The sequence below is a fragment of the Protopterus annectens genome, chromosome 8.part1 (assembly GCF_019279795.1).
Source record: "Protopterus annectens isolate FY-2018-M chromosome 8.part1, PAN1.0, whole genome shotgun sequence".
In the NCBI taxonomy this organism is placed as follows: domain Eukaryota; kingdom Metazoa; phylum Chordata; order Ceratodontiformes; family Protopteridae; genus Protopterus; species Protopterus annectens.
This window is the reverse complement of record NC_056742.1, coordinates 243,177,265-243,200,745: the sequence shown is the minus strand read 5'-3', so window position 1 is coordinate 243,200,745 and position 23,481 is coordinate 243,177,265. Positions and strand designations below refer to the sequence as shown.

Here is a 23,481-nt window from a genome sequence, read left to right as displayed (position 1 = left end):
TGCAGAATCCTGCACAAATGCACTTTATAAGCACTTACATGAGTGCATGGATCATGCAGTCCCTAACAGAACCAAGATGCTATCCTCCAAAAAAAGGAAACCAATCTGGTGGTCCCCTGCCATAAACAAACTCTACAACAGAAGAAAGAAACTGTTTCAAAAAAAGAGTAAAATCCCATGAATGGAGGAACTCCCTGGTTAGCCTCAGTAAGAAGCTGAGAACCATCATAAAATCCTCCAAGCTAGTTATGAAAACAAAATCACCACTGATTCTAAAGACAATCACAAAGCATGCTATAGCTATGTCAAAAATCTCGATGGCAACACTCAGATCTGCTCTGAGTTACAGCACAATGGCACTAAATATACAGAACCAACTGATATTGCAAACATCCTGGAAGATAGGTTCAGTACTAACTTTACTCCCCTCTCACCCCCTAAAGGGCCCATCTCTATACCAGAAGAATGCAAAGTTCCTGTAATCATGGCTGCACAGGTAAAAAAAAACACTGTCCAAAGCCAGGAACACAGGATCCATGGGACCTGACATCCCCAGTTGCGTTCTACACGAACTACAGAACGAACTGGCACCCCACCTAAGTACCATGTTCAGTCATAGCCTTACCTCAGGCTTTGTGCCCACTGAATGGCACACAGCGACGGTTATCCCACTCCATAAAGGGGAAGCCATCATGGACCCCGGGAACTACTGCCCCATTAACCTGACAAGCCTAGTCTGCAAGGCTATGGACCGTATCATCATGGAACTTATAAATAATGACATTGGTAATCTCCAAACCCTGGACCCCACCCAGTTTGGGTTTGTAAAAGGCAGATCATGTCTCCTAAACCTGATAGACTTATTTGAAGCAGTCACCAAAGCCGTAGATGAGGATAAGGTGGTTCACACAGCCTATCTAGATCACACCAAGGCTTTTGACACAATCCCCCACTCTGAAATTATAGATAAACTCACTAAACTAGGTATAAATCCCTATGTCACAAGATGGGTTGCCAACTGGCTCACTGACCAAACCCACACTGTGAAAGTAGCAGACTCCAAATCCGACTTCAGACCAGTGACAAGTGGAGTACCACAGGGTTCAGTCCTGGGTCCTCTCCTGTTTGGTATCTACTTTTCTGACATACAGGCTAACATAGAAGGTCTTTGGCTAATGAAGTTCACAGATGACTGCAAACTAGGAACCATAATCGAAACTCCTAACAATGTGGACATCCTAAAAAAGGGCCTCACTGAGACATATCCCTGGTGTCAAAGCCATGGCCTCAAGCTCAATGCCAAAAAGTGCATTGTCATCCCTTTTGGTAAAAACTCTGTACCTATGAACTGCCACATAGGCGGTAGTCTACTTAACACCGAAAGTGTGATAAGAGACCTTGGGACACAGGTGGACAGTAGTCTCTCCTTTGATAATCACATTGCCACAATAGTCAGGAAATCCTTCTATGTGGCACATCTCATCACAAAAGGTTTCTCATCCAGGAAAAAAGAGGTCATTGTTCCACTCTGCTCATCACTCATTAGACCCATTATAGAATACAGCACCCCTTTTGATATGTACCTCATAAGACATCTACAACAACTGGAAAGGCAGCAGAAATATCTCACAAAGAGGATTACTGGACTCAAACAGATGCCCTATGCAGACCGTCTCAAAAAACTCTAGCTTTACTCCGTTGCATATCTCCTACTCAAAGGCGATCTCTGCCTAACATACAAAGCTATGTCAAACCCAGAGCTGTTGAACATGCTCCACTTAAAGAAATCCCAATCCCTCCAAGCTACACGCTCTAGGGACCTAAACCTTGTCACAGCAATAAACAGAACATGCTGGAGGGATAGATTCCTGTCCCAGAGACTTCCCATACTCTGGAACAAACTACCTATCTATATCAAACAAAGCTCATTAGCAATCTTCAAGAAAAATTTTGATGATTGGATGGGAGATAGGAAATTCACCCCAGGGATCACTTCTGTGGCTCTGCTCGACAGGGGCACAGGAAAATAATTTTCTTGGGTGGCGAAAGCCAGGGTACCTTTTTAGTTAGGATTATATAGGTCCTAGGGCCAATAGCCTAGTGCCTACCTATGAACCTATATATAACTGACTTGATAAACAAAGCTAAAATGTGCAGATTTGGTGATTTAAGGGATGAGTTGATAAAGGACAGACGTGTATGGTATTAAAGATGATGCTGTGAGAAAGATTTTGCTTTGTGACAGTGATTTAAGTTTGAGTAAGGCTATTGAGAGTTGTCAGATATACGAGCTCACAGAAAAGCACACAAAAATGCATACAAATGAGAACAGCTCTAGAAGGCACAGTGACAGTGCTCATGTTGATAGTATGCAGGATGTAGTTAAAAGAAACAGACCCAAGCACATGGCAGCAACTGTAGCCCCTGCAGCACCCACTGGTAAACCCTAGAGCTTTCCAGCAAATTTCAGAGTTTGCACAGTCTCAGTGAAGCATAAGAATGAACATCAAACTCAAAGCATGGGCCCCAACCTAGTTTCATTGCCAACTGTCACAACTGTGGTGGAAATCATGAGTCTAAAAGGGAAAAATGTTTAGCTTTTGATCAGCAATGCCATAAATGCAATAAATGGAATCATTTCAAAAGGTTTTGTAAATCAAAATGCCCACATTCTTTTATTAAAAGGGAACTTTTCAAGAAACGAGTTGATCAATTAGAAAGCTGCAACCCTACTCTTTATGTTGATGGTGTGTCAGTGTTTTATGAAACCGTCAATGCAGTAGATTTAAGGGCAAAGAATGAAGTATTTTGCACTGTTCGGATAAATGGAAAACCCATAGAGCTCAAAGTTAACACAGGTTCCAAGTGCAATGTTATGTCAACAGAAACATTTGCTAGAGTGCGTCATGGTGAAAGGCTTGATTTGTCAAGGTGTGCGAAGCTTGTTGCTTATGGAGATGAAGAAATTCAAACCGAAGGCTGAGTAGTGCTTTCATGTTACTCTGCTGGGAGAAGTTACGACTTATTTTATGTAGTCAAGATGCATGTCCAGTCATTAGGACTCAGAGACAGTTTGAAAATGGGACTGCTTTTATTTAACAAGGAAGTCCACCAAGTTAACTTAAAAGACAACTACTCTAATTTTGCCCAGTACATTTTTTCTGTCTGTTCTGATATTTTCAAAGACAAATTAGAGGAGCTTCCAGTTGTGTACTCCATGAAGTTAAACCCAGAGGTCAGTCCAGTTATCAGGCCAGCTAGAAAAGTTGCAATAGCCATGCAAGACAGAGTCAGTGCTGAGTTAGAAAAAAAATGGTACAACAAGGTGTGATTTGTCCAGTTGAAGAACCAACCGAGTGGGCATCTTCCAAGGTAGTAGCACATAAGAAAAGCTCAGATGACATCAGAATATGTATTGATCCACGAGACTTGAACAAAGCACTAAAAAGACCTCATCATCTAATGCACACAGTCGAAGTCACAGCCTTAATGCCAAATACCACTGTTTTTTCTGTCTTAGATGCAGAGAGTTCATTTTGGCAAATTCAGCTTGACAAAAAATCCTCATTGCTCACTACTTGCAGTACTCCATTTGGCAGGTACAGATTTTTTAGAATGCCATTTGGGATAAATTCTGCAAGTGAAGTCTTTCAATGTGCAATGGAGCAACTTTTTTCTGGGTATATTTGTACTGTATGCCGCGGTGGTACAGCGGTAGCATTGTTACCTCACAGCAAGAGGTTCTCCCGTTCGATTCTTGGCTTGGGAGTGCCTTCTGTGTGGAGTCTGCATGTCCTCCCCACGGTTGGATAGCACACGAAAGACATGCGTGCGTAAATGGGCGTGCCTTCATTGAAGGTTGGGCGTTGAGCTGGCACCTCTGTGTTTCGTAAAAATCTACTGCCAATCATTAGCGGACCAGAGTTCCGCTGTGGCGACCCCTTACCGGGAAAAATCCGAAAGGCAAACAACAACATAGTTGAAGACATAGTAGTAGGAAGTCACGGTGAAGCTGAGCATGACAGAAACCTCAGAAAAGTTCTGGAAAGTGCACGTCAAGTGAATCTTAAGCTCAATCCACAGAAATGCAAATTCAGGCTACAAGAAATTAATTATGTTGGTCATTTATTTACCAGCCCAGGTCTACGACCAGACCCTTCTAAACAAACAGCCATTCTTGAGATGCCATTTCCAGACAAAGTTCAAGCCCTGCAATGTTTTCTTGGCATGGTTAACTATTAGGTAAGCTCATTCCAGACTTGAGCCCACTTTCAGCATCGCTCACAGAGCTGACACACAAAGATGTAGCATGGTCTTGGTTTGAGCAACACCAAAGAGCATTTGATGTCCTGAAATCGAGAATTGCTAGTCCACCAACTGTCAGATACTATAATGTGCACAAACCAGTTACTCTTTCATGTGATGCCTCAAAATTTGGTCTTTGTGCAGTTGTTCTACAAGAGGGTCAACCTGTTGCCTATTCATCGAGAAATCTTACCCAAAATGAAATGCAGTATGCCCGGATCGAGAAAGAGCTTTTGGCAGTTGTATTTGCATTTTCGAAGTTCCACGGTTATGTTTATGGAAGAATTATCCAGATTGAAATAGACCACCAACCTATAGTCACTATCTTGAGAAAGCCTATGCATTAATCTCCAACCAGACTGCAAAGTATGATGCTGAGATTGCAAAAGTATAATTTCACTCTTGTTTACAAGAAAGGCAAACTTCTTTATCTTGCTGATACATTGTCCGGATTGCCCAGAAACACCACTGAACAGCATGAGAATAAGAACCTTGATTTTGAAGTCATGGAAGTGAGAAATTTTTCTACCACACGTCTTGATGAATTGAGAGATCACACAGCCACAGATCCAGTTTTAGAGGCCAGAGCCACTTTATCAGTCAAGGATAGCCGTCAAAGCAATCTAGTTTACCTCAAGAAGTGCAACCTTATTTTGCATACAGAGATGAGATTTTGTCTGACAAAGGTGTCATTATGAAAGGTCTGAAAATAAATGTTCTAAAGTCCTTACAACACGAATACATTACTGCCTTGCATCATGGTCACCCAGAAACCGACTCTACCAAAAGAAGGGTGAGAAGACTAGTATTTTGGCCTTCTGTGTCACAAGATATCGAGAGAGCGCTTTCATCTTGTTCTGTGTTTAATAGTACAATGTGTTTAATAGTACAAAGCCACATCAGCAGAAGGAACCACAGATCCCTGGACTACCGTGAACGAGTCTGCACAGTTGTTTGACAATGGCAAACAGTTTACAAACCAACAGTTCAAATTATTTGCTGAAGAATGTGACTTTACTCATGTCATGAGTAGTCCTGGGTACCCATAGTCAAATGGTTTGGCAGAATGTGCAGTTCAAAGTACAAAAGTTACTAGAGAAGTCAAAACGAGTTAATAGTGATGTTTTCCTGAATATCAGAAATGTTCCTCGTGATGAACATCTTGGTTCACCTGCCCAGAGACTTCTGTTGAGACAAACCAGAACCATGTTACTAATCAGTTGTCATTTGTTGGTTTCATGTGTTAAGAACAACAGGTCAGTGAAAGCCAGTCTGTTGAAGAAGCATTTAACCCAGAAGTCCTACCACGATAAGACCAGCAAACCGCTCAATCCATTATGAGAAGAAGTTAAGGATGCAAATGTCCAAAGGTTAAGATCGATTTGGTGCCATGAAGAGTATTTGCCTAGAGCCAAGATCATACATTGTGGAATCACAAGGAGCAGACTTTAGGCGGAATTGAAAACACTTGAGACTGGTGTCCAAGCCTATACCACAGCACAAAGCCTGTGAGAAAGACCGTTCATCTCAGAGTGAGTTGTCCGATGTTCCAGTTCCAGAAAATGTTCCTGTGACAAATCCAGAAGTTTGTGATACGAGTTGCTCACTGCAGATTGTCCCTGTTGCTAAATTCAGTCCAGATTATTTGGTTGTATCGCTAAACCATGTTATAGATACAAGGCAACCTGGACATATATTGTGTTTTGTTTCTAATTTCTGTAGTAATGCACGTAACTCCAATGTGTTTTTTACAAAAGGTAGCCTTTAAAAGGGACGATGTAGATCATTGTGTGTGTATGTATCTTTAAGAAGCTATCTAAGGGCTTTCACAAGTGTATAAATGCTACTGAGCAAGTGCAAGTCTGACTGCCATTTTGTAGTTGATTGTTGAGATGTAAGCATGCATGTCTATAAGGTCTGTCTGTTAATCAGTTTGTTTATATTTTATGATGCTGCTATCCATCCTAATGTGTTTCTATGCATTAAAGCATCTAAACGAAATACCTGCCTACTTGTCATCTGTGTTAGAGAGGGACGAGCGACACTTATCTACTTGGTGACCCTAATGGCTCTTCAACTTTGGAAGATTCTATTCCTCTTGGCTGTCTCTTCTAACTTTAGGTTTTGTGGAGCTTCAGACCCTTATCCCATTGGAACCATATTTTATCATTCACAAAAATGAGGTGCTCATTAAGAATAATCCATGTTGCATTTTAAAAGTCATGTCAGACTTGTTCTTAAAGAAGTCCATCATTTTCATTTTATTCAGAGACAGATATTAATGGAAAATGAGACTTTCATGCTCTGGTTATGTGCATCCTAGATGTTCACCCCTGCCTAAGGTTAATTCATAAAACAGTTGTATGAATTCTACAAGTCAGAACAGCTGCTTATCACCTTTACTGCAGGGAGGGAAGGGTTTGCAGTCTGTAAGCAAATTCTGTTCATATGCTTTGCGAACTGCATTATCTACCCACGCTTTGAAAAAAATGCTGTTATTAGTGACCATTTCACTTGTGGTGTGGCCACTTCCAATGGTTCCTTCAAGAATGCCACTGTACTGAACATGTGCTATAGCCACTTGGTCAATTCACACTGTCAGCAAGAGTCCTTGCTTAGATCATGACCCCAGAACTTGGGTCTCATTAGTCACTTCCCATTCTTGGTCATTAGGGTTTAATCCTTATCCCACATACTTTTTTGTGAAGTTTGCACATTCTCCCCTTGGCTGCAGTGTTTCTCAAAGTAGTCAAGTTTCCCTCCACCTCCAAACAGCATGCTGATTGGTTACCTGATCTAAACTATCGTATATCTTTTGCATTTGCATAACCCTTGTTTGTTTTTAAGCAGAAAAGGGTCTATGATAAGCCAGTTCACTTATTTCATTCATTAATGAATAAAAGTCAGATCTGAAGTATTGTTTTTGATCCTTCATGTCTCTGTCACTTGTGTTTCCTGCCTGTCATTCTTTTATTGTTTGAGATTCTTCCCAGTTGTAGACCCACCTTGAAGGGTCTCAGTCAAATGCAACAGATAAGTTCTTACTTTGTCACTTGACCTGTGAAGGGCCCTTCTTGCTGGTGCCAGATCTCCATCATTAATGTATAAGAAATGTGCTTATTTAGTGGTTGGGCAAAGTAGCAGGTTCTCTGATCAGGCATGCTGCTCTAGTTCTACAGATGTCATGAAGGTCACCAGTAGAGAGCATGCAAGTTCTTGAATGTAGGAGCATTGGGAAAAAATAGCCTGATTGAGAGAGGAAGGAAGGATAACCTAGTTGTAGCTCTTCTGACAACGGTACCCTCACAGATCAGCTGTTAATAGGATATATCTGTAATTTATGACAAGCTTGTCACATGCCTTAACTTGTTAAGGATTGCAATCCCTCATATACTTACTGTGTAAACATATTTTATGTAATGTTATGCTTTCTTGTGCCTTTTTTTATTCTTAGCTGTAAGTCACACATGCCAAGCCCTTCAGCGATGTACCTTTAAGTCAAGTATTCAGTTCTGTTTTACCATTGTTTTCTTGTGGTTTCTCTGATATTTTAGACTTCACACTTGCATCTTTTAAGGATTTCAGTAAAATGAAAGAAGGTTGTTACTGCTTGTGGTTGAGAGAGTATTAAATGCAGTGCATAACTGATCGTTCCTGCTATTGAATTGCTTACTTTCTCATTTTTTTTGCCAGTGTACAATCCAGCTGAACAGCTTTTCCACCTTAATTTCAGAGGACTGTCATTCTCATTTCAACTGAGTATGGAAACCCCAAAGTATGAGGTAAGGCATTTTGAAATGTTATAAATATGTAGGATGCTTACTTTTTGACAATTATTTCCCACAGCTGATCTTGCTAACATTCATCTCATGTTGAAACCGCAACTAATATTTGTGTACTGTATTTAGTTAACATTCTACAGTCTTCAGTGGTTACCATTGGCACATTGTTCTTCCCTTGTTGCAGCATGGTACCATGGCAAATTTATAGCATGCTTCTTTCTGATTTAAACAGCAAAGTTGATGGAAGCTCATTTTTCGGTTATCAGCAAATAAAAACATCCTCTTAATGCAGCTTGGTGCATTGTATAAGGCTATGAATCTTTAACTAGCTTCATCATATTGTCATGTGTCTGAGATCCTCATTTTTAATTTGCATACTCTGTAACTGTGAACAAGTCATTCAACTTGAAAGTGGCCCCTAGTCACACATGAAAAAGAAGTACTTTTTTCTAGTAGGCTTACTCAACAAACAAAAAATAAGTAAAGTAAAAATAACAAGATATATACAGTCATTAAGTCCTGGGTGGCCAAGGTGGTGCAGCGGTTAGCGTTGCCACCTCACAGCAAGAGGTTCTCCGGTTCGATCCTCGGTTGGGGTGCCTTCTGTGTGGCGTCTGCTTGTCCTCCCTGTGGTTGCGTGGGTTTCCTCCGGATGCTCCGGTTTCCTCCCACATCCCAAAGACATGCTGTAGGTGGACTGGACACTCTAAATTGGCCTAAGGTGTGAGTGTGTGCATGTGTGTGCCTTTTGTGGAAGGTTGGGTGCCTGGCTGGCAACTCGACACCGTAAAACTCCACTGCCAATCATGAGCAGACAAGTGATCCGCTGTGGCGACCCCTAACCGGGAAAAAGCCGAAAGAAGAAGAAGATACAGCCATTAAGTCCTGTTCTGCCTTCTGCGGGCAAGCGGGCATGATGTCACTAGATCTTGTTTACCATCTTCAGAGGTTTGCAGAAAGCACAGACTGGCAGTTCCGAAGAGTATTGAGACTATACTTGTGTCTTTTACCTGTGACATGGTTTTGTGTCTTTTACCTGTGACATGGTTTTGTGTCTTTTACCTGTGACATGGTTTTGAGCTTTCACTGTCTACTAAGAGTACAAGTTTGTCACAGTTCAACAAAAGGCAGATCACTTTCAAGGTTGTCAGACATGCAGCATTTTTCATACCCTCCTACTTTGATATTGCATATACAGTATCCATGCTGATGATTTCAGTTCACTTTTTTGTTCTTCCTGGTTATCAACAAGCTTTGGTAGTTGTGTGTGTGTGTTTTCCTGCCTCTGCATCACATTTTGCAAGCTTTATTTCTTGAGAGACATTGATAAAAGATACCTCAAGAAGTGTAAACAACATCCAGCGACTAAGTTTCTTTGATGTTATACATCTTTTCACCTTGACAGACAGGAACTGGCACAGCTAGCAGTAATGAGTAGTGGGTCACTCCCTTCAGCATGTATAGGTTACTGGCCTCATGCCAAATACATTCACTGATGATTCCTTTACTTGCTGTGTTGAAAAAACTTGCCACCTAATTTGTATTCTCCTCCATAGTCTTTTAAACCAAAAACTTAACGCATGTCTCCTCCCATGTCTTTGAGAATGATCTCTGGAGCACAAATTGGTCTCCTATCTCTACTTTCAAACACTTAATGATGTAGTTGAATATTTCAGGGGAAGTCTTCCTGTTCACGCATGACTCTTACATAGCTGCCAGACATCACAGGGTAAATGGTGGCCTGAATGGGTAAACTTGGGATTAAACTCTTACCACTTTACGCTGATGCTACATGCCATTCAAAGATAAAGCCCTGTGACCCAGGCATCCCAGGTCTTAACATTCTAGATGAACTTGTGGGGGATCGGGAGAGGAGTGATGAGGTATTGCCTGCTCACCTCGGTTTGTGAGGGTTGGGTAAGCTTACCTGGGCTGGGTACACAGTCCTATAATCCCCAGCAGAGATGGGTGAGTGAATAGAGGTGCTTCTTGCAAGAGAGGGAGGGAATTTCTGAAGGCTTATATCAGTAATAGATGCTGATCTCACACATAGAGACACCCACACAAACTATTACATGCCTAACTCTTGAGCTTTTACTGGCATGTACAGTGCAGTTACAGGACTAAACAGGAAAAAAAGAATTCCTATGGATGACAACTCGATGACCCTAATGAATGGGTCATAGAGCTATCACCCTTTAAGGAATGACTGACCCAATCAAGTGTCTTGATTGTAAGTTTGATTGATGCTTGAGAAGACCGGAGCCAAAAGAACTGCTTCTCAGCATTCCAGTAATAAAATATGTCAAGTTCCAAGAAAGAAACCACAAAAATACCCATATGAAGTAGTGTGTCTGGCTGTACATTTGGTTGAGTTACTTAGGCACCTGGCTAACCTCCTCATTCACTCCTGTCTACTTTAGAGTATGTGGCATGGTTTGCCCTAAATGCACTGTAGACACTTCCTTTAATCATAATTTGTAGTATTATCTTTCACTTAATGGACATAAACAAGTACAAATGGAGTCAGCTTTCTTGACTTTTCTAAGACTCTCAACCCAGATAACCAGTCCCTCTCTTACAAAGGCTAATTGAAGTTTAAGGTGGCTTCTGACGTCTTGGATCTAGTGTAGCTTGTTGAATACTTTGTGCTCTAGAAATCTTGTTACTTTACTTCTGCACCATTTAAATGAATGACATTGGCTCAGGGTTTAAGGTTTCTGACTTAACAGCTCTAGTGTTTAGAGTTCAGTGCTGACTTTTAGTTATGGGCATGTGTGGAGTTTTACATATTGTGACAGTATTTGTTAATGTTTTTTCTGAGTAATATATTCTTTCCCTTATCGTTTGTATATAATGTATACATTCTGCCCATAGCTGGTACAATTTGGCTGGTCTTAAAATAACACAAAAACACGCACTAAATAAACGCATTAACTCTCACTTCTCAGGCCAGGGTTGTAGTTGACCATATCACAAATATATCTGCAGTCCTTCATAGGCTGCAGGTATGAGTTGCATTTTTGCAAGCCGAGTATTTTTATTTGTAGGAGGTGTTGTCCCTTAAGGATCAGTGTTTCTACCTTTATAAAGACTCTCAGGTAATAGATTGGGGAATGTGGGGCCTTTTCTCCAAAGGAAGTATTCACCGCACATTTCTTCTTTGTTGTGGTTTGGGCACCTGATTTCACTTAAGTTCATTTCATCCTTATAGAAGTCAGCCAAACAGTTCTTAGTTACCCTGTGAACAAATCATTCATTTGCCTGATCCACAGCTGTTTATCATGTTTGCCAGTAAAGTGCAGCATTTCTGTGGCAGGTCTGCACTCATGCAGTATTTTGTTACTTGCAATGTTATGTTAAGCAATATTCAACTCATTTCTTCAAAATCTACTCAAAAAAATCTTTCTTGATAGCTGGATTATTAGTAATGCTGTCATACTCAATTCCAGCATAATTAAAAGCTATGTTTTGGAGGTTGAATTGCTCTTTTTGATTTAAACACATAACAGTTCTTTCCAATAGAATTGTCTGTGATGATGTACAAGTAATAAAATACATTATGATCTTACTTTAAAGTATGTAATTTGGGCAGTAAGTCATAACATTTGGACATGGGTGAAGAAACGTGCAGCTGGCAAAATTACTCCGCCAGCTGACTCTCTCTTATTCAGGTCAGTGTGGGTCTCCTACCAGTGCTGGTACTGATGTTGTCTGGCACACATTTTATATAAAAGTTTTATTGGCAAGCACCTTCTCTGTTTTTTAGTTCCACACTTGGTAACTTATTTGCATATTTCACTTGGTTATCACCAATGTGCCACTCACAATCAGTAATCTTCCCTTTAGTAAAAATTCCAATTCTATTTTTTTATTTTTCGTAACACTTGTCTGTTGTTATTTCTCCACCACTATTTATTTATAGCTTTGTGTTTTTTATTCAGTAGTGCAGAGATTTTCTCTTTTCCTTCTGCCAGTTTCTGTCATAGGTTATTGCTGGTTATATGGGAAAAATACAAATGTAAAAAAAGACACACACTATAGCAGAAACAGGAAAGCTTTATTTAGATCTATGTTAGTTTATTGAAAAAACACATTGTCAAAACCCATATGACTGGTAATGCAGTTAATCGAAAAACTGACATAACACAACACTAGGCAACAACGTAACATTTTTGCAGGGGGTGCAAGCCCTCCCCCTACACCCCCACACCCCCTGTTAATGATTTATACCAACTCTGAGATTTCACTTAATTGGTGAAAAGGGCAAATTCCCCTATCCCTCCTGTACTGTGATCTCAGTCAGAACAGTTTGACAAACCAAATTGTCAACCCTATGGCCTTGACCATATGTCTTTTGATAGTTTGGTCACTCGAGCAATTGACATAGACCCCTTTATTTAACCATGAATATCACTGAAGAAGAAAAAAAAAAGCAATAACATTATTGGACATCTTTTGGGATTTCATACTGTAATATCCCTAGCTTGGCACAGTTCTGAAAGTAATCTAGTTTTCATGCTTTGGGAGCATATGATGTTTCTGTTTAACATCATAATGCTGAGTGTTGTTTTGGGCGACTGCTGTAAGCCCTTTTGCACCCCATTTTGTTCTTCCTGCTGCTCATACAGCCTGGAACTTATTTCTAGTATACATTACTGAAAAATTCAAATGATCTGAGCCTAAATCATTGAAGCCCTAAACGTTTCCTTAAGGATCAATGTTTCTACCCATACCCTCTTAAATGTGTATGTTTATGGGATCCCTTCTAAATCTCGAAATACTGAAAGAGCAACTTCAGTATCTTGAGACTAAAATATCGAAAGTGCAGTTAATCGAAACTGCACTTCATTGGGTGTTATATTATCGAATCTGCTGTTGGGGTGGTGTGTTGTGGTTTGTGGTTGCGGTGCATTGTGGTCTGGGAGTGAGATATGGCGGATGATGTGTGGTTGTGTACGGAGATTCAGGTAAGTTGCAAGTGTTTAAGGGTTTTGGGTAGGGTTTTTTGTTTTGTAGTGTTGTGGGAAGTGTTGGGAGTTGGATTGGTTAGATAGGTGAGAGTGTGTGTTATTGTTGAAGGCGATGTTTTTTGAATGTGTAGTATGTGTGTTTTTTGCGTGTATGTGTGATGGTGTGCAAAGTAAGTGTCAGGGGCATAGCGGTAGGATTTTTGTGTCTTTTGTGGTAGTTCAACCTCAGAGTTGGTATATATAAGTAGTGGGGGTGTGGGGGGTGCAGGGGGCTTGTCCCCCTGCTTATGCATAGGTTTTGTAGGTGTGTGTGTTTAGTGTTTTAATTAAGGTTTGGGGCAGGTGGTGTTTGTGATGATGGTGGTGGAGGTTATATTACAAAACTGAATGTCATTTGCTGAAAATTTGGTATGAATTTTTGGTATAGTAATATTTCGGTATATGTTCAGTATTTAAATCTCACGATACTGAAAGTCGTTCTTTCAGTCTTTCAAGTTTTAAAAGTAGACCCATGTTTATGCATTTATGTATTTGTGGATATATATATATATATATATATATATATATATATATATAACACACACACACATATACATGTTGCATTTGGGTCAAGCCCCCCCCACACACACGCAGCCATTCCAGTGTCCCATTATTTGGCTATTTTCTCCCCAGTTGCCATAAACACTGTTTACAACTGTGTGTGAATACTGCTTTACTTCTACGATGATTACAGATATTTAGATTTAATTTAAAACCTTTATTTCACATTTTCCAGCACAAATACTGATAGGCATTTACTAAACAAAGCAATACAGTCTCACATTGAAAACAGATTTAGCATTAAAACTTCTGTGACTTTGAAACTCACATTCATTGAAACAGCATTGAATACCACATTCAAAGAAAATGCATCTGGCCAGTGGCAGATTAAGTTTACCTTTGGGCTGTTTTTAAATCATAGACCCCTTGCACACATTTTTAGGACCATGCAAAATTTCTTTGATTCACCTTCCTGATTGTATTAAATTGTAATATATAATAATTAAATTATATCCCTTGTCAAATACCCCACCACTTGTTAGGTCATGTTTTAAATTTATAGCCAGTAAGCAAAGAAACAAAACATATGAACCAATAATGCCAAAACTGCCCAATTCAGAACATTTCAACCATAAAAGGACACTCACACTTCTGTCATTAGTTTACAACCCACCAATATCAGTCAATATGCACAGTCTCTGCAGAAGTAAAATCATCTGAATAATTCCACATTAAAGAGATTTGACTGTAACTAATGAAAAGGCTGCAGCTAGCAAAAAACTTTTATATTTAAGTATTTCATCTACAAATTCACTGCCTGCTGCCCTTGAAGAATGACTTGCCTATGTTACATTAAAAATGATAAGCTGGTAATATTGCGATAGGGAATGGATGGCAAACTAAAACAGGTTCATGGTTACTAGGCATCTTATCCAAAGGAGGACATATTCAGGACCCCACCCTCTTAAAATCCAACAAAGTATCAGCAATCCATCTACATGCTGTGGGAATAGAACCCACAGCCTTCTGCATCAAAACAAAAGTATGTTACTTGCAGTGCTAACACTGCTTTAAAACGCTAAACACGCAACAGTGATATCATTTGCTAAGCAAAACATTTGCAGATTTTGGGTAGAGGATTCAGGCTCTTGTTTCCTGTAGCTAAGGTACAGGGCTTGAGCCTAAGCAAATTACTAACCACCTGCTAACCCTAACTAGGGCATTTCACTGTCCCACACACACAAACACACACACCTCAACCTTTTAATGCAAGAAATCTGGGCAAAGTCTAAAATAAATAGGACCGGATTATGAATATTCCCCTCATGAACTAAGAAAATAGCTAGAATAGCAGGATTTGTGTTGGTATGCATTTTTCTAAAGGATATGAAGTCTAAACCTCTAATATCTGTCATTATTTAGCAACTTAAATCTTTTTATGAGAAAAAAACAAAAATATGGGACTAAAATCTGGACATTCTGCAAAAACCTGGGCAGCTGAAGGGGTATGCTACCTATCTCTTACACGCAAACACCATAGCTCTCAACCTCTTAGCTCAAGAAATCTGGGCAAAGCCTGTCGTAATGGGGGGGCAAAGACCGAAAACTAGGGACACATTTTAAATATTGCTGTTATAAATTCAGAAAGTTGCTAGAATAACAGGATTTGTGTTAGAATGCATTTTACAAAAGATATGAAGTCTGAAACTAAACTCAAATGCATGCCATTAGTTAGTAAATTTAATCCTTACATCATCCCAGTGATTTCTCAAAAAAAAAAAATAAGGCAATTTTTATGAGGAACAGACCAAAAATTTAAGGCAAAAATCTGGACGTTCTGTGAAAATCTGTGCAATTGAGAGGTATTACACACGCATACATCCCTACCTCCCTCTTAGACCCTCCCCATACCTCTCAACCTTCCAGACCAAGAAATCTGGACAAAGACGCACATAATGGGAAGGGGGAGGGGCAAATGTCTACAAATAGGGGCACCTTTTAAATAATGCTCTTACAAACTTAGAAAGTTGATAGAACAAATAGAACAACAAGTTTTGCATTAGTATGAACTTTCTGAAGGATATGAAGTCTAAAGCTCAAATGTCTGCCATTATTTGCTGTCTTAATACTCAGTGATTTGCCAGGGATTGCCAGAAAAACAATTTTATGAGAAACAGACCATGGATGTGAGACTAAAGTCTTGACATTCTGCGAAAATCTGGACATTTCACTTACTCACACACAGACCTATCTTCTACTTATACACAAACACACACACAGATCTACCTACTTCTTATACATACACACATGCGTGCGCCTACCTCTTTCTTGCACAAACGCGCACACACACACACTCCTCTTAAAAATTTAAACACACACACACACCTATCACTCACTTGTCCGGTCACGGTCCATAGTACAAACATCTTCAGGAATTCAAATTCCGCACGCATAAACCAGGAAGATGTAAATGATCGGTTGCCCATCGCACAGACGCAGAAGGTCTTCTGCATCTGTGCGACCCGATGCAAAGGGCACTCCTAAAGAAGTATGCCCTTAATAAAGAAAGTTTTTTTTTTTTTAAGAAACAGGGCAGCAGAGGTGCCCGGTAGCAGCCCAAAAAAAGCCCTGAATAGATATATGCACGCACACACACACACACACACACACACACACACACACACACACACACACACACTCTTACACTTATCCATACCTACATATATATATATATATATATATATATCGGAAACTCAAAATTTATATGATTGAGACAATATGACTGAGTTTCTGAAAACTCTAAATAAAAGAAAAACAAATTACATTTTTGCAGGGGGGACAAGCCCCCCCCCACACCCCCTGCAAATTAAATATACCAACTTCAAAACTGCATTATAGTGGGGAAAAAGGGTAAATTCCCCTTTGAAGCAGTTTTGTGTAGATCACGGTACAGTAGGAATTAGAGAATTTCCCTTTTCCCTACTGAAGTGCGATCACATAGTTGGTATATAGAATTTCCAGGGTGTGGGGTGCAGGGGGTCTTGCCCACCTTGCAAAAAATGTAGATTTTTTTTATTTCAAGTTTTCAAAAACTGGATCATAGGGTCTCAACCATATGAATTTCGAGTTTCCGAAAACTCTAAGTCATACAAACCTGTGTGTACACACACACACACACACACACATATATATATATATATATATATATATATATATATATATGTGTGTGTGTGTGTATATATATATATATATTTACACACACAGACACAAATGTGTTTATAAATATATAACTAAATATCAACATGCAGTAACTTCAAAATACACTATGTCGGTGTCAATATGTTAACACTGCCCTTCCCAAAATCTATCACCACTGATAGTACACCAATCACAAAAGGAAAATGGACTCTGTTTGCGAGCAGTTACATAAAAAAAAAAAAACAAAAAAAGAACTGTACCACTATCTTGCAGACCTGCACTGCCTCTAAGAAGGGAAAGTGTTCAGTACTTTGTATAATGTTTTTTTTTTTTTTTTTTTTTAGAAGCAGCATCCCTATTGTTTCAAGCTGGATCTTGACAGCACAGGCCTGTCTTGAGATCTGATGTTGTCTTTTCTGTCTGTTCCTCAAAGTATGGGTCTCAGATCTGACACAGATCTGTCTTCAGCAACTTCCAAGCTTGGGATCCAGTGCTCAGGCTTCTCCCCTTATCCATAATGTCTGATAATAGAATAAGTTACCTCAGATCTTGTTTGCTGCCACAAGCGAAAGGACCGATTTTTGGTGTTCAGGCATTTTTTTTTTTTGTCTAAAGATACAAGTAAAGTAATTTCTTTATTACTTTCTCTCTTTCAGCATAATTCTCTTCTTAAATTGTGTCCTTAATACTGTTCCCTTTCCTCCCCTTTTTCTTCTCAGGCTTTCGCCTTAGCGTGGGATATTTTTTTTCTTTTCTCATGAAACTGTCGATACCTTTCTTTTCCCTTTTTACAGTGTTTTTTTTTTCCTTCTTTTACTATGCCAGAAAAATGTATACCTTCTTCACATAAGCTCTCTAATACAGACAGACATGAAAAATGTGTTTACTGTTTGGGATCGTCACATTTGGACACCAGCTGCACTATTTGCAAAGCCTTTGGCCAAAGAGCCATTATTGAATGGAGAAATAAATTTATTCTGGAGGGTTTACTTCCACTTTTATTAGGAGATAACCCCTCTCCTGCTTTAGGGAAATCTGTGACTTTTTTATCGTCGCCATCTCTTTCAAAGAAGCCATCTGACAAACTAAAGGAAAAATCTAAAGACAAGGATAAGAAAAGGACAAGCCAAAGACCTCTAAGAAGAGGTCCCTGAACTGAACATCTTTTTCAGATCCAGATCTGAAAATCTCTACACCCTCAGCAAATGCTTTTTTCAGATTTGATTGCACCTGTCGCCCCTGGGATTCAGGTTACTGGCTAAGGCTCTTGCCACCCCTATAGTGCCGTTTTTAGGCAAAGTTCAAAGGACAAAACCACCACCATAACAGGTACAAGCATGCAAAATCTGAAGGTAATGCTACTCAATGCTATAAGTCTAAACCTCAAAATGCACTCTCTCGAGGCACTCCTAAAAATGGAGAACATCAGTATCTGTGCAGTAACTGAGACCTGGTTCAAGGCTCCAGAGAGCACCCCTGCAGTACCAGGCTACAACTCTTACCACACTTTTCGGCCACCAAACCAGGACCGAAACACTAAAGGTGGAGGAGTGTCCATATTCAAAAAGGGTATTCACACCACCAAGCTAGTTGCCCAACACAATGCGTCTGAAATTCTCCAGGTGCAACTAACACTAGACAAGACTGCAATCCAAATTGTAGCTTGCTACAGATCCCCCACCATGCCCCAACATTCTCACTACACCTTTCTAAACATACTGGAAAATATTAAGATACAACCAAACACCCTAATCCTGGGTGATTTCAACTATCCTGCCATTAACTAGGAAAACTACTCATGTACCAACACCTTTGCCCAACGGTTCTTGGAATTCAAAAGTTCCAATGCCTTGGATCAACTAATCCATAGTCCCACCAGGGGCTCTAATATCCTAGACCTGGTCATTGCCAACATGGGAAATCGATGCTCCACACCTATGGTCACCGCCTCATTGGTCATGTCTGACCATAAGCTAATCATCCTTGACATCCACATCCCTCCCCCACCCCCCAGTAAGGAAATCTTCGTAAACAAACTTCTCCAAAGCCAACTTCATGCTACTCAAGTCAGAAGTGACAAACTTCATAACACCCTTGCAGACGAGAACTGTAAGTTCGACTGCTGAATCCTACACTAAGGCACTGTACGAGCACATCCAGTCGTGCATGAATTGTGCCATCCCAAATAGAACCAAGATGCTCTCCTCCAAAAAAGGAAGCCAATCTGATGGTCCCCTGCCATAAACTAACTCTACAACAAAAGGAAGAAACTGTTGCAGAAAAGTGGAAAATTCCAGGATGCAAAAAAGCCTCTTACCAGCCTCAGTAAGAAGCTGAGATCCCTCATAAAATCCTTCAAAGCTAGTTACGAAAATAAAATTGCCAAAGATTCCAAAGACAACCACAAGGCATTCTATAGCTATATCAAGAATATAAATGGCAATGCTCAGATCTGCTCAGAGCTACAACCAAATGGCATTACATATACTGATCCCAAGGATATTGCCAATATCCTGGCAGATCGATTCATTGCCAATTTCACCCCCTAAAGGGCCCATCTCAGTACAGAAATATTGCCAAATTCTGGTAATAATGGCCACACGGGCAAAAAATTCACTCTCCAAAGCTAAGCATACAAGATCCATGGGACCAGATGACATCCCCGGCTGTGTACTACATGAACTACAAAATGAACTGGCACCTCACGTAAGTGTCATGTTTAATCATAGCCTCACCTCAGGCTTCGTGCCCACTAAGTGGTGCACAGCTACAGTTATCCCTCTCCACAAGGGGGGATTCACCTTGGATTTTGGGAACTACCACCCCATAAGTCTGATGAGCCTGATCTGCAAGGCCATGCAATGTATTATCATGGAACTTCTAAACAAAGACGTTGGCAACCTTCAAACACTGGACCCCACCCAGTTTGGGTTCGTGAAGGACCGATCTTGTCTCCCGAACCTGATTGACTTCTTCAAATCTGTCTCCAGAGCTGTGGACGAGGGTAAGGCTGTCCAAACAGTCTATCTGGACCTCGCCAAGGCCTTCAACACCATTCCCCCACTCTGGAATCATAGATAAACGTACTTAGCTGGGCATTAATCCCTACGTCACTCGATGGGTTGCCAACTGGCTTACTGACAGAACCCACACTGTAAAAGTAGCCAACTCCAAATCCAGCTCCAGACAAGTGGGGTTATCTCAGGTTTCAGTCCTGGGACTGCTCTTATTTGGCATCTACTTCTCTGAAGTACAGGCCAACACTAAGGGACTCTGGCTAACAAAGTTCGCAGATGACTGCAAACTGGGAGCTATTATTAAATCCCCAAATGATGTGGATGTCCTACAAAAGAGCCTTACAGAAACAGATGCTTGGTGCCAGAGCCATGGGCTCAAGCTGAATGCCAAGAAATGTATAGTTATCCCCTTTGGGAAAAAACATGTACCTGTGAATTACCACATAGGTGGCAGTACACTAAACACAAAAAGTGTGGTAAGAGACTTAGGGACAAAGGTGGACAGTGGTCTCGCCTTCGATAACCACATTGCCACAACAGTCATTAAATCCTTCTATGTGGCACACCTCATCACTAAGGGCTTTTCATCCAGAAAAAAGGAGGTCATTGTCCCACTGTACTCATCCCTCATTAGACCCATTATTGAATACAATGCAGTGTTTGGTATGTACCTGTCAAGACATCTGCAACAACTGGAAAGGCCACAGAAATACCTCACTTAAAGAATCACAGGCCTAAAGCAGATGCCCTATGCTGACCGTCTAAAAAAAAAAAAAAAAAAAAAAAAAAAAAAAACTCCAGCTATACTCTGTTGCAATCTCAAGGCCATGTCAAACCCAGAGCTGTTGGGCATGCTACACTTAAAGAAATCTCAATTCCACAGAGCCACATGCTCCAGGGATCTAAACCTTGTCATCACAATGAACAAAACATGCTGGAGGGATAGGTACCTGACCCAGAGACTCCCCAGACTGATGTAAAGCAGAATGCCTCTTTGCCCCTTTTCAAAACGAACCTTGACGATTGGATGGGAGATAGGAAATTCACCCCGGGGATCACGTTGGTCACCTTGCTAGACAGGGATCCAGGGAAGTAAATATTGTGGGAAGAATTAGCCAGGGAATTGTTATGGCTAGGCTTGTTTAGGCCCTAGGGCTGATAGCCTAGTACCAACCTATAATTGTTATAAGATCCCATACTCCACCCAGGTTTTCTCAGGATCTGATCTCCCCCAGGTTCTGTTTTCCAGTTTTGCACTCTAGACCACTTTCCTGCATCTTGTCCATTAGGTCAGCCAGGTCTTCCAAAACATCACTAAAGCAGACATGGACAAGATGATGGTGAGATTTCTTTTCACCTAAATCCAGGTGGGGGTCCACCTGGCTCCAGCCACTGTCTGAGCCTGATGAGTTATTTCTTCCCCTCATTCTCTTATGATTCCTTCTCCAATCCAACTCCTCAAATCACAGTCCTTGGATCTGACCCCCCCCCGGCAGATCCTGTGATGGAGCCAGGAGGACATTCTTCCTCGACTCCAATGAGTTCTCTGATCTTATCTGTTCCAGCAGCATGAGACCCATTTGAATCTTGTAGCCTGATGGTCGGCATTGACCCTGTCAGGGCAGGATTGAATCTGCTGTTTTCAAATCCATTCCTTCCTCTTGGAGCTTTGACATCTGACAGTTCGGCTGTGGCGTTCACCTCAGATCCTAGCTGAAAACTATCCAGGGTTGAGCCATCCTCAGGGGTTTCAGCTTCCAAGGCTAGGTTCCATGGATCCATGGGAAGATCAACATTTGAAGCTTTTGAGAGAGTATTCTCTGAGTCCAGAGAGAAGACTGCCTCATTGGGATTGGAGCCAGCCCTCCCTGCTTAGTATTTCTCATTTTCCAGAGCCATTTCAGGACAACAGGACTCAAAAGTCTTTAGCTGATTCTCATTGAAGGAGACCATGTCAGCTTCTGAGTCCTTCACTGAACAAACCATGGAGCAGGTCGACAGGAAATACTATTGAAAAGGGAGATACTTGGATTCTGCTGAGGATTCCCCTAATACTGACACTGGTGAAGAAAAGATTCCCCAAGATACCCCCTTGAGGACATCTTATTCAGAGAAATCCTTTAACTTCTGAAGCAGAAAGGAAGCCTTCGCCAGAGGAGTCCGCCGGAGGAGTCCGTATTCCTTGAGGCTTTTGTTTCTGGCCCATCTACAGCTTATGTATAAGGAGCCAGACACAGCTGAGTCTGTCCACAAAAAAAGTACCTTGTTGCTTCTCAAGGCTATCCACATTGGAGCTAGTGTCTGGTGGTAGATTCAGTGGTAGTGGCCAATAAGAAGGCATTAGCTGAGGAAAGTTTTTTGTCCACCCACTAAACAGGGACTCTCATATGTTGGACAGATTTGGGAAGCATGCTTATGCCTCATTTACTATTTTGGTGAGAGCTTAAAATTACTTGGCGCATGTCACACATTTACAGAGGGATTTGACTAAGGAGACCTCCAAATCTCTCCCAGGGACCTTGTCTGTGGATCAAAGGAAATCTCTGCATTCACAATTTGCAACCCTCCAGTGTTTGTCCAATATTTCTGTGTGCCTGATCTCCCAGGGCACATCTATTAGGAGACATGTTTGGATGCAGCTATGTGACTTTGTGGAACATTTTAAGACACCCTTTGTAAATGTCCCTTATGACGGATTAACATTTTTTGTTCCTAAAGTAAAATAAACTGTCTTTAGAAGTGAGAAAGATGGAACGTCCCTATCTGCCTTAGGGATTAAATTCTCCACCCATCAGAGGACTTTCTCCTGCAACCAAAAAACAGGTAAGAGAATCTGGTTTCACAAATCACAGGGATATTAATCTGATGCTTCAGAGAAAGAGCCCCCCTCCCCAATGGCAGAGGTGGTCTGCAAAAATCAAGACTTCTGGGGGCCATTCTCTCAGAAGGCTTTCCACCGATTTTGAACAGTTGCCCGACTGCTACTCTCTGGAGGCATTCGGGGGGGGTACTTATCCTCACATCTGACGGCCTGGACATCCAGCAATCAAGACAAATGGGTGCAGAGGATCACCACCAGAGGCTACTTCATTCCTTTTTACACTTCCCCAGCAGTCCCAAAAAGATTTCCTGATGTTCCACCTCAATTTACTCTAGGATCTTTGTGGTGCCAAAGAAAAGTGGGGATCTGTGGCCAATTGTGGACCTAAGTCATTTGATTAAATTTGTAAAAAAGACCAAATTCCAGATGGTCACGGTACAGTCTATTGTTCTTCTGCTGAGGAAAAATGACTGGATGCCCTTGATAGATCTCCAGGATGTTGTAGTACTACATAAAAATGGATAGATGATCCAGGAAGTATCTTCGCTTCTGGCTGAGATCTACTCATTTTCAGTTCAGAGCTCTGCCTTTTGGTCTGACTGTAGTTGACTGCATGGTTTCTGCAATTCTTATGGTGGTTAGTCAGTTCAGGTTTCCTCCCTATTTGTTCATAGCCTAACTTTTTCCTAGAAACTTTCTGCATGTAAGGTTTACAAAAGGAAATGGAAAAGATTCTCTGTTTGTATGATTGAAAATAATCTTGACCCCTTTTCAGCTCCTGTTTTGGCAAATTTGGAATCTTTTTGCCCACCTTTTTCAAAATGCAGCCAGCTACTCCACAGTCA

At 40.8% G+C, this 23,481-nt stretch overlaps 1 protein-coding gene across 1 annotated transcript in view; it reads left to right on the top strand.

Annotated features, from left to right (window-relative positions):
- Positions 1-23,481, top strand: part of PHAF1 (phagosome assembly factor 1) — a 1,784,739-nt gene that overhangs the window by 608,484 nt on the left and 1,152,774 nt on the right. Inside the window, exon 6 of the mRNA XM_044081838.1 lies at positions 7,999-8,087. Coding sequence (XP_043937773.1) covers positions 7,999-8,087 — 89 coding nt within the window. The remainder of the gene's footprint in view (positions 1-7,998; positions 8,088-23,481) is intronic.